Source organism: Cnephaeus nilssonii, assembly GCF_951640355.1.
Source record: "Cnephaeus nilssonii genome assembly, chromosome: 11".
In the NCBI taxonomy this organism is placed as follows: domain Eukaryota; kingdom Metazoa; phylum Chordata; class Mammalia; order Chiroptera; family Vespertilionidae; genus Cnephaeus; species Cnephaeus nilssonii.
The window spans coordinates 36,578,296-36,590,464 of record NC_137082.1 but is presented as its reverse complement, the minus strand read 5'-3'; the positions used below and the strand labels follow the sequence as shown (position 1 = coordinate 36,590,464).

The window sequence follows — 12,169 nt, the reverse complement described above, 5'->3', positions numbered from 1 at the left end:
CCACCGGGTCCCAGCTCCCACCACACAAGAATGCAGGATGGAGGCTAAAGTTGGTGCAGGGAGGGAGGACTGAGCTGACCAGAGGGACCTTACACCCATCTCGCAGTCCTCCCACTCCTTCCCCACCTATGACCCCCAAGCCTGCTGTCTGTGTGTTTGACTAAAGGGCAGGGATTGCTGAAACCTGCTGGGTGAGTCCAGTGACTCAGAGGCGATTCAGGTGTGTGGGAAGGTGGGCAGGAGGGTAGAGGTAGAGCCAGTGGCACTGGGACGATGGCTCTGACTGTGTGTGTGCGGCGACTGACCGGGCTGCCGGGAACTCATGACCGACAAGTGAGGCTCAGCTTTCGGGGTGAGACTTGCAGGGTGTGCTAAGAATTTTTGGAATGGGGAAGCCCCCAGACCCATGGCCCCCAGACCCATCCCTAGGTATCTCTATAGCCTGTTCCCTGTCTCCCCTAGCCCAATATCCAACTCTGTGCCTCCTTCCCTCTCTATCTTCTACCTTTCTTTAAAAGTGAGTCCAGGGGGACTGGACTCTGGGCCAAGGATTGTGTGTGTGTGTGTGTGTGTGTGATTTTTTCATGGGGAGGGGGTGGTAAATGACTAGATTCAATTCTGAGCAGGTTTTACCCAGAAAACAAGGATTATTCACTGTGGCCAAGAAGCAGATATCGGTGAGGTCGGTGAGGTTGAGTCCTGGATGGGGAAAAGCTGGTCTGTGCCCCATCTAAGTCCATCCCGGGGTTGGAGGGTTCATTCCTGGGTTTTGAGAGGTGTAGTCTCAGGAGGTGGGGGTCAGTCTCAAGCTTGAGAGGTCAGACCCAGCTTGAGACAAATCAGAATTAAGATGCAGGGTTTTGATTGATAGTTTTCCCAGATCAGCCTAGTTTGGAGTCAACCCCATGTTGCGGGGGCGGGGAGGGGGGGTCCGGCGAGGGCGGGGGGGTGGTGGGGAAGGAGATTCCAAGTTTGAAAGATCAGTCATAGCTTGGCTCCAAGTTTGGAGGGTTGGCTCCTGTTTCAATGTTGGGTATAGGCTCTGGACTGGGGGTGAGGGTCAGCCCAGCTTTGGGTGTCATAAGGTTCCTCCTATCCCCAGCTGTTCCGTTGGCCACACTACGGGGCTCCGCTGGCTGGGGAGTGTCTGTCTGTGCAGGTGGTCAACTGCAGCCGTGTGTTCAGCTCCAGGTGAGCAGGTCTCGGGAAGTCAAGGATGCAGGTGGGGCTGGGGGCTGGGGGCCATTCTCCCGGTCACTCTTCTGCTCCATGCCACACCCACAGGTCTCTGGGGACCCTGGTGATTTCCTTACAGCAGCTACAGAGTGCTGGGCATTTGGTGCTGCAGGAGGCCCTAGTGGATAAGAATCTGCAAGTGTCCCCGGTGAGTCCCACCAGCCCCTAGCCAGCCACCCCCAAGCCTCAGAGTCCCTCTGAATAGATTACATTTCTCAGAGGGGAAAAACTAGACCCAGAGAGGAGTGGTAAACCCCTTCCCCTCCGCATTCTCTCCCCCCTCCGCCCCCCCCCGCCGCCCCGGGGGCCAGGGCTCCTTTCATTGCAGCCCCTGCTGAAGTCCCACATGGGCTCTGAGGGCAGGGATGTGACAGTGGGGAAAGGTAAGACGTCCTGTGCTGCTCCCTGCCCCAGGCGCAATTCTTGCGGGAGACAAAGATAAAGTTGGCTAGATTTTCCTGGTGTGTCATGGGGGTCAGTAGAGCCTGGTAGAAACGGACCTGGGTTCAAATACCAGATCTACCATTCCCCAGCTGAGAACTTGAACAAGTTATTTAATTTCCTTAGGCTGTTTCCTCATTTACATTCTGTGGAATCATACAGAATGAGCTTTTCATTCAGTCTGTCATCATTTGTTGAACTGTCATCATAAGCCAAGTGCTGAGCTGACCAATGAGGATTGAGTGGTGAGCAAAGCCAGATAACAGTTTGCTCTCTTAGAGCGCTGTAGCTAAAAGAGAGGCAAATATTAAACAAATACCCACACAAATAAGTGTAAAATTGCCACTGGCCAGTCTTACAAAAGAGCTGGTAGGGGGCTTGGAGAGTGTATAACAGAGGGATGTGGTCTATTTGGGAGTCAGAATAGGTTCCCCGAGGAAGCAGTGCTTGAGCTTGGGAATGAAGGATGGCAGGAGTTAACTAAGAGGAGAGATTGTTCCAGGCAGAAGAACTGGCAAGGGCAAAAGCCCAGTGCCCTGACGGTACATAACTGGAGGGCAGGGCAGGAGCAGATCCTAAGAGATGGGGCTGAAAAGGTTTGCAGGGGCCAGACCATGCTCAGCTGTGAAGGCCACAGTAATGGATTTCCCAGGGTAATGAGAGAATTTTGGAGTCCTGTTTGGCCCCTTCAAGAGATAACTTGCACATGGTAAGTTCTTAATAGGTTGTGAGTAGTCCATATTAGTAATGGTCAGAGAGGAATCACAGGTCACCACAGATGCAGGCCAGGAGGGTCTTTGTTTATAGGTGGGGTAAAAGGCATTGTCCTTGGGCTTCTCTTAGCCCCGTGGCAGTTTGAGGGGCCCTGGGGCACACTGTGTATCTGGTTGCAGATCCAGGTGGAGCTTGACCTGAAGTACCAGCCCCCAGAGGGTGCAACTGGAGCCTGGGCAGAGGAAGGCTTTGGGGCACCCACTCGGGACAGGTAAATCATTACCCTCCAAACCTAAGCAAGGCCTGGTCGTCCCCACCCAGGTAGGCCTTGGGAAGGGAGAAGTGGTGCCCAGTTCCACTCTGGGTCTGCTGGATATGGTGACCTTGGCCCTCATGCTGCCCAGCGTGCAGCTCTGTACTCAGGCCTGGCCCTTTCATTTCCTTCATTTGTTTTCTTCCCAGCTCGGAGCTGGTCATCCCCAACGTGGGTTTCCGGGAGCTAGAGTAAGCATGTGGGGATGACCTTGGGTCACCAGGTCACTCTTCAGATTAAGAACCAGCGATGTGGGTCAGTTCCGGGGTCTGGGATGAGTACTGGATCAATTCCAGGGTTAGAAGTCAGTCCCAGGATCAGGAGTCAATTCTGGAACTAGAAATGCCTCAGGTTAGGGGTCAGTCCTGGGATCAGTGGGGTTAGTCTCAGGATCAGAGGTCAGTTCTAGGGTCAGGGAAGTTAAGGGGTACCCAGAGATAGGTCCCAGACATGTCCCTTGAGGGCTCTTCCTATCAGGCCTGGGGAGGCCCGGCTGGAGCGGCGGGCTGTGGCATTGGGCTGCAGGCTAGCTCAAGGCCTAGCTCAGCAGGACGATGAGGACAATGAGCTGGAGCTGGAGCTGGAGCTGGAAGATGAGCCTGATGTGGAGCTTTCTGGCGTCGTGTTCAGTCCCCTCAAGAGGTAACTTGTACACTTGTACATCCTGCACACCTGCTCCCACACCCTACCAGTGTGTCAACCACACTTGCTCATACAAGCAGGCCTAGTGTCCATCCATTCTCACAAATTCTTGGTTCCAGGATATGGGTGAGGAATGGGTATCCTGGGGTTAATGGTCACTTACTCCTAGGCATAGACATGGCCACATAGATACACAGTTATACTGACTTACATACTGCTTATGGAACCCAGGTAGGTGATGAAAACTTGATGAGGGCAAGAAATGTGTCTTTTTGTCACTGCAGTGTCCCAGTGCCTAGAAGAGTGTTGGCACATAGGAGGTCCTCAATAAATCTTTGTTGAATGAATGAATGGCTTTAGGGCCCCAGGAATGAATCAAATTATGGGTGTTGAGATGGGGGCAAGATGAGACCAGAAGGATTCAAAATCCTAAAGTTCAGAGGAAGAGGAGATCTATTTCAAGCATTGAACAAGACTGTAGGTGTGGTGGTGGGCGGAAATGAAGTCATACCTGATCATGTCCCTTCCCTCAGCCGAACCCGGGGCCTATCCCGAAGGGATCCCTTCCAGGTGTCCAGGGCCCAGGACTTCCAGGTACTACTCTCCTTGCCGGCCTTAACCCTTTGGAAACCACCTGCCCTCCACCGCGGGAGGTTATCCCCCCTCCCCACCCTCCCACCCCTTGGTAGGCTTGACTTCCTTGTCTCCTCCTCTGCACCCTTCAGGTGGGGGTCACCGTGCTGGAGGCCCAGAAGCTGGTGGGAGTCAACATTAACCCCTATGTGGCTGTGCGTGTTGGGGAGCAGCGCCGAGTGACCACTACACAGCGCGGGACAAATTGCCCTTTCTACAATGAGGTGGGTGTGACCTAGATGGAGGGAGGCCTAGGAGAACAGATGGGACCCAAACAAATAACTGTCTGCAGTGGGAGCATGGCCTAGGTCCGTGGTCGGCAAACCGCGGCTCGCGAGCCACATGCGGCTCTTGGGCCCCTTGAGTGTAGCTCTTCCACAAAATACCACGGCCTGGGTGAGTCTATTTTGAAGAAGTGGCGTTAGAAGAAGTTTAAGTTAAAAAAATTTGGCTCTCAAAATTTCAGCCCTAACTGGTTTGGCTCAGTGGATAGAGTGTCGGCCTGCGGACTGAAGGGTCCCAGGTTCGATTCCGGTCAAGGGCATGTACCTGGGTTGCAGGCACATCCCCAGTGGGAGATGTGCAGGAGGCAGCTGATCAATGATTCTCTCTCACCGATGTTTCTAACTCTCTATCCCTCTCCCTTCCTCTCTGTAAAAAATCAATAAAATATATTTTTTAAAAAAAGAAATTTCAATCGTTGTACTGTTGATATTTGGCTCTGTTGACTAATGAGTTTGCCGACCACTGGCCTAGGTGGACTTGAGTCAAGTGCTAGGCCTAAAGTTCAATGGGAAGGGTGCAAAGGGGAGCCGTGGGGTGGGGGTGTAGGTGTAAGTAGAGCATTTCCTTGCAAGAGGCAGAGCCCAGCTGGTGTGGACCTTTCACATATAACCTTCTCTCATCTTTCTTGTTTCCCCACTTCAACCCAGTATTTCTTGTTCGAATTTCACGAGACCCGACTTCACCTCCAAGATTTGCTGCTGGAGATCACGGTGAGGGGGTTGGGGTGAGAGGTTTCTGTTAGACAAGGGAGGGGATGCCGGACCTCCAGGACTAACGCCCCTTTCCCCAGGCTTTCCATTCGCAGACCCTCCCCTTCATGGCCACCCGAATCGGCACCTTCAGGATGGACTTGGGCATTATCTTTGATCAGCCAGGTACTGATCCGGTCCCTCGTTGAAGCTTATCTGCAAGGCCCAGAGAAACCGACCTTGTCTGGGCACGGATCCTTGTCAGACAGCAATCGCTTCCGAGCGCTGACTTCCCCACACTCCTGTTCCCCCCCCACTGAGCTGGACAGGAACCCCAGCCATTGTCTAAGCGCCCCTCGTACCCGCGTTTCTCCTTTGACCCCCGGCCCGCCCCTCCGCCCCCAGAGGGCCACTTCTACCAGAAATGGGCTCCGCTGTACGACCCCCGGGACACTCGCGCCGGGACCAAAGGCTTCGTCAAGGTCACGTTGTCCCTGAGGGCGCGCGGCGATTTGCCTCCTCCGCTGCCACCCCTGGGCCCGGGGCACAGCTCAGACATCGAGAAGTGAGCGGGGTGATGTGGGAAGGGAAGGGTCGGAGGGGGGCACGGCCTGCGGGACGTAAAGGGGCGGAGACTCTGGCTTCTCAGCGGCCCCGCCCCTAGGAACCTGCTCCTGCCGCGCCGGGTGCCGGCCGAGAGGCCGTGGGCGCGGCTGCGCGTGCGGGTGTACCGCGCCGAGGGGCTCCCCGCGCTGCGCCCCGGGCTGCTGGGCAGCCTGGCCCGCGCCCTGCACGACCAGCGCGTCCTCGTGGACCCCTACGTGCGAGTGTCTTTCCTGGGCCAGCAGGTAAGTCCCTCCTGTCCCCACGCGGCCGAGGCTCAGCCCCTAACCCCACGCCGACCCCTCTCCACCTGTCCTCGCCTCCGCGCTCAGGGCGAGACGTCGGTGCGCGGGGAGGCGGCGGCGCCCGAGTGGAACGAGCAGCTGAGCTTCGTGGAGCTTTTCCCGCCGCTGACGCGCGGCCTTCGTTTGCAGCTGAGGGACGACGCGCCCCTGGTCGATGTGGCCCTGGCCACGCACGTGCTGGACCTGAAGCAGATCTCACACCCGGGCCGCGCGGGTGAGCGCAGCCGGTGGACGCCTGACGCTTCCACCTGGGCCCTGTCTGCCCTGGGTCCCGCCCTCCCCCCCCACGGCCACCCCCATCCTTCGCTCAGAAAGCCGGGCCCGCCCCACAGGACTAACTGTGCTCCGCGAGGGCTCCTCCCTGCGGAGACTCACCTGTCGCCCCCAGGCTACAAACCCCAACCTTGGCTGGCTCCGTGGACAGAATCCTAACTAAAGCTGCGTCTCCAGGAACCACTCCAGCCCTGTGCTCCCTACAGATTTACTCGGACAAGCAAATCCACATTATCCATTCATTCACCCTAGCCCCTAACGGGATCACCTGTGGCTCGGCCCCAATCCGGACTCCACCTCTCCGCCCCTGGCCCCGCCCCTAGGGCCTGGACGCCAACTGTAGGCAGCACCTTCGAACCCAGCTGGGTTAGAAGTTCTCCCAGGTGGTGGCCCATGGCTGTCCGTCCGCAGCTGTACGCAGACTTCCCTCCCAGAGGCCCAAACGGACACCCCGCTCCCTCGAACCTGCAGGAAATAAGGGTGTAGAGCGTAGACTGACTTAGTACCCACCCGCCCCATGTTCCTCTCCAAAACACGGCTCTTGTCGCCCACAGCGGGGTTTAACCCCACCTTCGGTCCAGCCTGGGTGCCTCTGTATGGCTCGCCCCCGGCTGGGGGAATCCGGGACGGTCTTCAGAATCTCAACGAAGGCCGTGGCCAAGGCGTTTGGTTCCGTGGCCGCCTGCTGGTGGCTGTGTCCATGGAGGTGTTGGAAGGGAGGACTGAACCTGAGCCTCTCCAGGCCCCGCAGGGGTCCAGGTTGTCCAAGCTCATGGGAAAGAAGAAGAAAGCCAGGCGGGGCCAGACCCCAACGAGGATGCACCAGCACCTGGATGCCAGCTCCAGCGCTGGCGGGCCTGAGGTTCCCGGTGCGATGGAGGTGGAAGTGGAGGAATTGCTGCCGCTGCCGGAGGTGGGGGCCGGAGTTTAGCCAAGGAGCGGGATCACCCTCAGCTCTGGAGCGTGCCTGGCTCCAAGGCATTAAGTACAGAAGTGTGTGTGTGTGTGTGTGTGTGTGTGTGTGTATGGTGGGGGGGGGGGGTGTCTCAACTGCGGGACCTGGGTGAAGACTGCAGTTTGTGTAGCTCTTGTAAATATACACTGTGGGGAAGCCGGACTGATCAGTTGGAGGTGGGCCAGGGAGAACTAAGCCCCGGGTCCAGTGGGTTAGGGCTGCAAGGGGCGGAGAGGGGGGGAGGACGCCTGCAGGGATTCTTCCCGGCCTTGGTGACAATATCTTCCCGTGGGCATTTCCGCCAAGCATAGTCTGGGCTGTAACCGGGGAGGGGGGGCCGACCCCAGCCTGACTGTCTTCCCCAGAACGCCCTGGCGCCCTGTGATGATTTCCTACTTTTTGGCGTGCTCTTCGAGGCCACCATGATTGACCCTGCCTTGGCCGCCCAGCCCGTCATCTTCGAGATCTCCATTGGTGTGTGGCCCCGCCGAAACCTCCGAGGGTCGTGGGTTTGAGGGTGGTCACCCTTGTTCCAGACTTCAGGCTCCTGGAAGGGGCAGTTAACCTTCAGTAAGGGATAGATGCTGACTTCTATTGAAGCAGAGGAGGCTGAGGGAGGGGTCAGCCCCTCAGCCAGGTGCCTCCCGACCCTCGCTGTTCTGTCTGGGCAGGTCCCGCAGGCCGGGAGGAGCCATTGGGCCGAGGGCCCAGGACCCGGGAGGGCATGGAGGACGGGGAGGAGGCGGCGCAGCCTTTGCTGGAGTCGGAGGTGGGAGTCAGGCTGGTGCAGGAGGAGGAGCTGGGGACCCCCGCTCAGCGGCCTGAACCCATGGATGGCAGCGGGTGAGTATTCCTGGTGGCTAGGAGGAGGGCACTGGGGGTCCCCACGGCCCAGGACTGCCCCGCACAGCCTCTGCTCCTCTTCGCCCGGCCCAGGCCATACCTGTGCCTGCCCCTGCGTCACCGCAAACCGTGCGTGCGTGTGTGGAGCCGCTGGGAGAATCACACGTGGCGCCTGCAGAGCAGTAACTGTGTGCGGAAAGTGGCAGAGAGGCTGGTGAGTGAGGCGGGCGCCCACCGGCAGAGGTCGGGCCTTAGGGGCATCCGGGAGCCCAGGGTCTTTGAAGGGAGCTCTGGAGCTGGGCTCATGGGCAGAGCGGCAGGGAGCCAGGACCGGTGTGACTGGTGCAAGGCCAGAGGGTCAAAGGGCACAGCTCGTGCCTGCACTGAGGAGACCAGAATTGTGGGAGCTCAGGGATCCAGAATTGTTGGACCCAGGAAGGGGCCAGCGAAGGCATGGGTAAAACGACTGGGGGATCCCGCCCAGTAGGGGTGCTAGAAAAAACAGATCCACCAACCCCTTAAAGACAAAAAGGGGCGGGGCGAAGCGGTGCCCTGTGAATGGGCGGGGTCCTGGGGTGGGGGTTGGTCTAAAGAAGGTCCCAGTCTGGGACTCAGGACTCTGACCCTCTCGCTCGGTTGTGCAGGACCAGGGGCTCCAGGAGGTTGAGAGTCTGCAGCGCAGGCCAGGCTCTGGCGCCTGCACACGACTCAAGCAGGCGTTGGAAGAGCTGGTGGCCGGGAGCAGGTGAGCTGAGAGCCTGTCTCTGTGCCCGCTCCAGGGTGGCGGCTGTTTGGACTCAGGGCAGATGGAAGCTGCGTTTGCTTAGCTTTACAGAAGACTGAGAAGGAGATGATTGTCCCCATGGAGGAAGTTTGAGGGAAATTATTGGGGATTAGATCAGTCTCCTCCAATAAACTTCCGTTCCCATGCTCCTAGAATCTTATGCTTTTACTCCTCCTCTCCTCAAATGTCCCCTGCTCCTTTCCTCCACACTCGTTCCAGCTAATAACCTCTCCTGTGTCACAGATAAAACAGAAGCCTCACCTTCCTCCAACCTGCCTACCACCTTTGCCAGTTTCTGTATCCATCTACTCTCCTTCCTCACTGCTACATCGCAGGAAGTATCCTTGTTCTCATAGCCACAGCTGTGATCTTGATTTTTAATATATATATATATATATATATATATATATATATATATATATATATATATATTGATTGATTGATTTCAGCGAGGAAGGGAGAGGTGGAGAGAGATAAAAACATCAATGATGACAGAGAATCATTGATCAGCTGCCTTCTGCACGCCCCCTACTGGGGATTGAGCCCGCAACCCAGGCGTGTGCCCTTGACCTGAATCAAACCTGGGACCCTCAGTCCTTAGGCTGATGCTCTAGCCACTGAGCCAAACCAGCTAGGGCTGTGATCTTGATTTTATCTCCTCTCCCTTACTGGAAGGATTAGTCAAGTGGTCCTTAGTTACCAGGTCATTATGTAACCACATAAACTTGTCCCAGTAACTTCCATCTTTGACCTTCACTGATCTGGAATGAATTCTATAAGCTGCTCGCTCCAGGTATGTCAGTGTTTTTCGGATCCTCTTCTCAAAAGAGGTAGTAATCCATGTATTCAATAAGTATTCATGACACTTACTATGTCGGACACTGTTTTGGGCATAGGAATAGCAGTGAAAAAACATTCTTGCCCACTAAAATTCCTGAAACTTATGTTTTGGTGGTGGTGATGGGGTGGAGGCTGGAAAAATGTAAACAAAAAGGTAGAAATTTAAGAAGTATGATAAGGATAAGTGTTAGGGAGAAAATAAAGGAAGGAAGTATTAGAGAGAGGTGTTTCGATTTTAAAAGGGGGGAACAGTATGACACTGAAGTTGACATGAAGAAGATGAACGAGCAAACCATGTCTGTGAGGCTGTTCCAGGCATAAGGGACAGCATGTGGAAAGGCCCTGAGATGAAGCATGCCTGGGGTGATTGAGGAGGAACAAGGGGAGCAGTGTGATTGCAGCAGAGTGAGCGGAATAGATAAGGCTGGAGGGTGTCGGGGGAAAGGGGGATGATGGTTAGAGAGGAGCGTGGGAGCCTCGTAGACCATTGTAATGACCTTGGCTTCTTCTCCGAGTGTGATGGAGAGCCACTACTAGTAAAGGTTCTGAAAAGAGAAGGATGTGCTCTAACTTATCTTGAAAAGAATCAATGGGGGAGGGATGACATAAGAGAGGAAGCAGAGAGATTATTAAAGAGGGCATTGTAAAAATCCAAGTGACTGATGATGAATTGAATCTAGGGTGGTTGCAGTGGACATAAAGTGACATGAATGGATTCAAGAGCAATTTTGGACTTTGGAGATGGTATCTTAGGACTTGCTAATGGATATATGTAGAGGATGAGGCAATGTGCAAAGAAGAGTATTGAACAACTCCCAAGATGTTGGCTAGCACAGTTATGTAGATGATGCTATTTACTGAGCTATGGAAAACAAGAGAAGAAGGTCTGATAGAATCGAATATCAGAAGCTAATTTTTGGATATGTTTAATTTGACATAAATGTCTATTAGACTTATGAGTGGACATGTCTGCTAGGCAGCTAGCTATATGAGCTGAGTTCTGTGGAGAGTTCTAGGCTGGAAATAAAAATTTGGAGCTGTAAGTACATAGATGGAACTGGATAAGGTCATCCAGGAAGCAGAGAAAAGAAAAATTTGAGGACCTGAGAGCTCCAGCATTTAGAGGTAGTGTGGAAGAGGAATACTCAGCCAAGGGCCTGGTCGTAGGTGGTCACTTTTCTGTCCTCACCTTACTCAATCTTTCAGTAGGTCAGTGGAACAGTTGACCCACCCTCCTTATTGAAAATCTCTGCTGTTAACTCTCATGACTCTGGTTTTCTTTCTGCATTCCTGACCATTTCTCCTCATCAATTTTGCTGGCTCCCTCTCTTCTTAACCTCTAAATGTTCCAAATGCTTCATTGTATAGCTCTCTTCTTTGTCTCCATTCTCTATACCTCCAAAAGAGCAACCACATTTAATTCAATTTAATTCCTTGCTTGATTTTCTATACAGTAAAACTAAACTATTTCCACTTTTATTTAAATGAAATTATTTTATTACAAAAATTATCCTTGGGCAGGGACATTTCAGTGAAAGATTTGCCCATATCATATTTCACTATTTATAGCTTTAACCAATGTGGCTTTCTTTTGTGGCTATTATTTCTACTAGATCCAATTTCCCTGAATCCAATTTTGTGGATCTGAATCTTGCCAAGAAGATTTGATTCTTCTGTCAATTTTCAATCAATAGCAAATGTTCCTAGGTTCCTAGATTCCTTTTTGCTTTTGGAACAAAGAACAGTAATAAGCTAAAAGTGTAAGCTTTTGGATTAGTATTAAGTGAAAAATTTTCAGAGTCCAGAGTGCTAACCATTACACAATGGAACCACCACTAAGTGAAAAATTTTCAGAGTCACATATATTTTTGAAAATTTCCATAATAAAAACTTAAATCAGTGGGGGTAAAAACATTTCCAAAATATGTTTCATAAAGTATTTTACTTTACCCAACAAACATTTTTTGAGCATCTATTAGGTGGCAGGACCTAAGGATACAATGGTCATCAAAATGAAGTCCCTGCCCTGCCTTACTTTCTATTTAAAGAGACAGATAAGGCAGAATATGAGGACAGAGAGAGTGGCAGGGCTTTTTTAGACTAGATGACCAGGGGAGGCCTGTGAGGAGGTAACATTTGAGCAGAGACCTGAATGAAGAAGGGGAGTGAGCCATGCAAAGATCTAAGGCAGAACCTTCTAGCAGAGGGAGCTGCAATTACAAAGCCCTTAAGGTGGTAATGGGTTTGGTGTATTCACAGAGGAACAAAAAGGTCCATGTGACTGTAGGGTTTTGCATGAGAGGAGAGTAATGTTTAGTGCAAGGAGATAAAGTGAGCCACATGTGTAAGGCCTTTTAAGCCATTTAAAAAAACTTTGTTTTTTCTTCTGAGATGAGAAATCTCTGGAGAGGAGTGAAATGGTACGGAAAGCATTGAAAAGATCACGGTGGTTGCTGTATTGAGGAAGTGCTGTAGGAGCGGGGTGGGGGTGGGGTGGGGTGGGGGTGGGGTAAGAGTGGAAGTAGTGAGAGCAGGTCGGAGGTTGTTGCAATCATCCTAGGTGAGGAAGGATGGTGACTTGGACCAGAGTGGTCCTGAAAAAGGAGAAAGTGG

General features: G+C 53.4%; 1 protein-coding gene across 1 annotated transcript in view; it reads left to right on the top strand.

The window, feature by feature from the left end:
• Positions 1 to 273: 273 nt before the first annotated feature.
• LOC307107488 (fer-1-like protein 4) overlaps positions 274 to 12,169 on the top strand; it is a gene marked incomplete at both ends in the record, with an annotated part of 29,737 nt that continues 17,841 nt past the window's right edge. Inside the window, 19 exon segments of the mRNA XM_079784724.1 lie at positions 274 to 352; positions 627 to 682; positions 1,103 to 1,191; positions 1,285 to 1,384; positions 2,571 to 2,662; positions 2,854 to 2,895; positions 3,182 to 3,346; positions 3,880 to 3,940; positions 4,072 to 4,203; positions 4,912 to 4,974; positions 5,055 to 5,139; positions 5,359 to 5,518; positions 5,618 to 5,801; positions 5,889 to 6,075; positions 6,689 to 7,047; positions 7,455 to 7,563; positions 7,761 to 7,932; positions 8,026 to 8,146; positions 8,577 to 8,677. Coding sequence (XP_079640850.1) covers positions 274 to 352; positions 627 to 682; positions 1,103 to 1,191; positions 1,285 to 1,384; positions 2,571 to 2,662; positions 2,854 to 2,895; positions 3,182 to 3,346; positions 3,880 to 3,940; positions 4,072 to 4,203; positions 4,912 to 4,974; positions 5,055 to 5,139; positions 5,359 to 5,518; positions 5,618 to 5,801; positions 5,889 to 6,075; positions 6,689 to 7,047; positions 7,455 to 7,563; positions 7,761 to 7,932; positions 8,026 to 8,146; positions 8,577 to 8,677 — 2,357 coding nt within the window.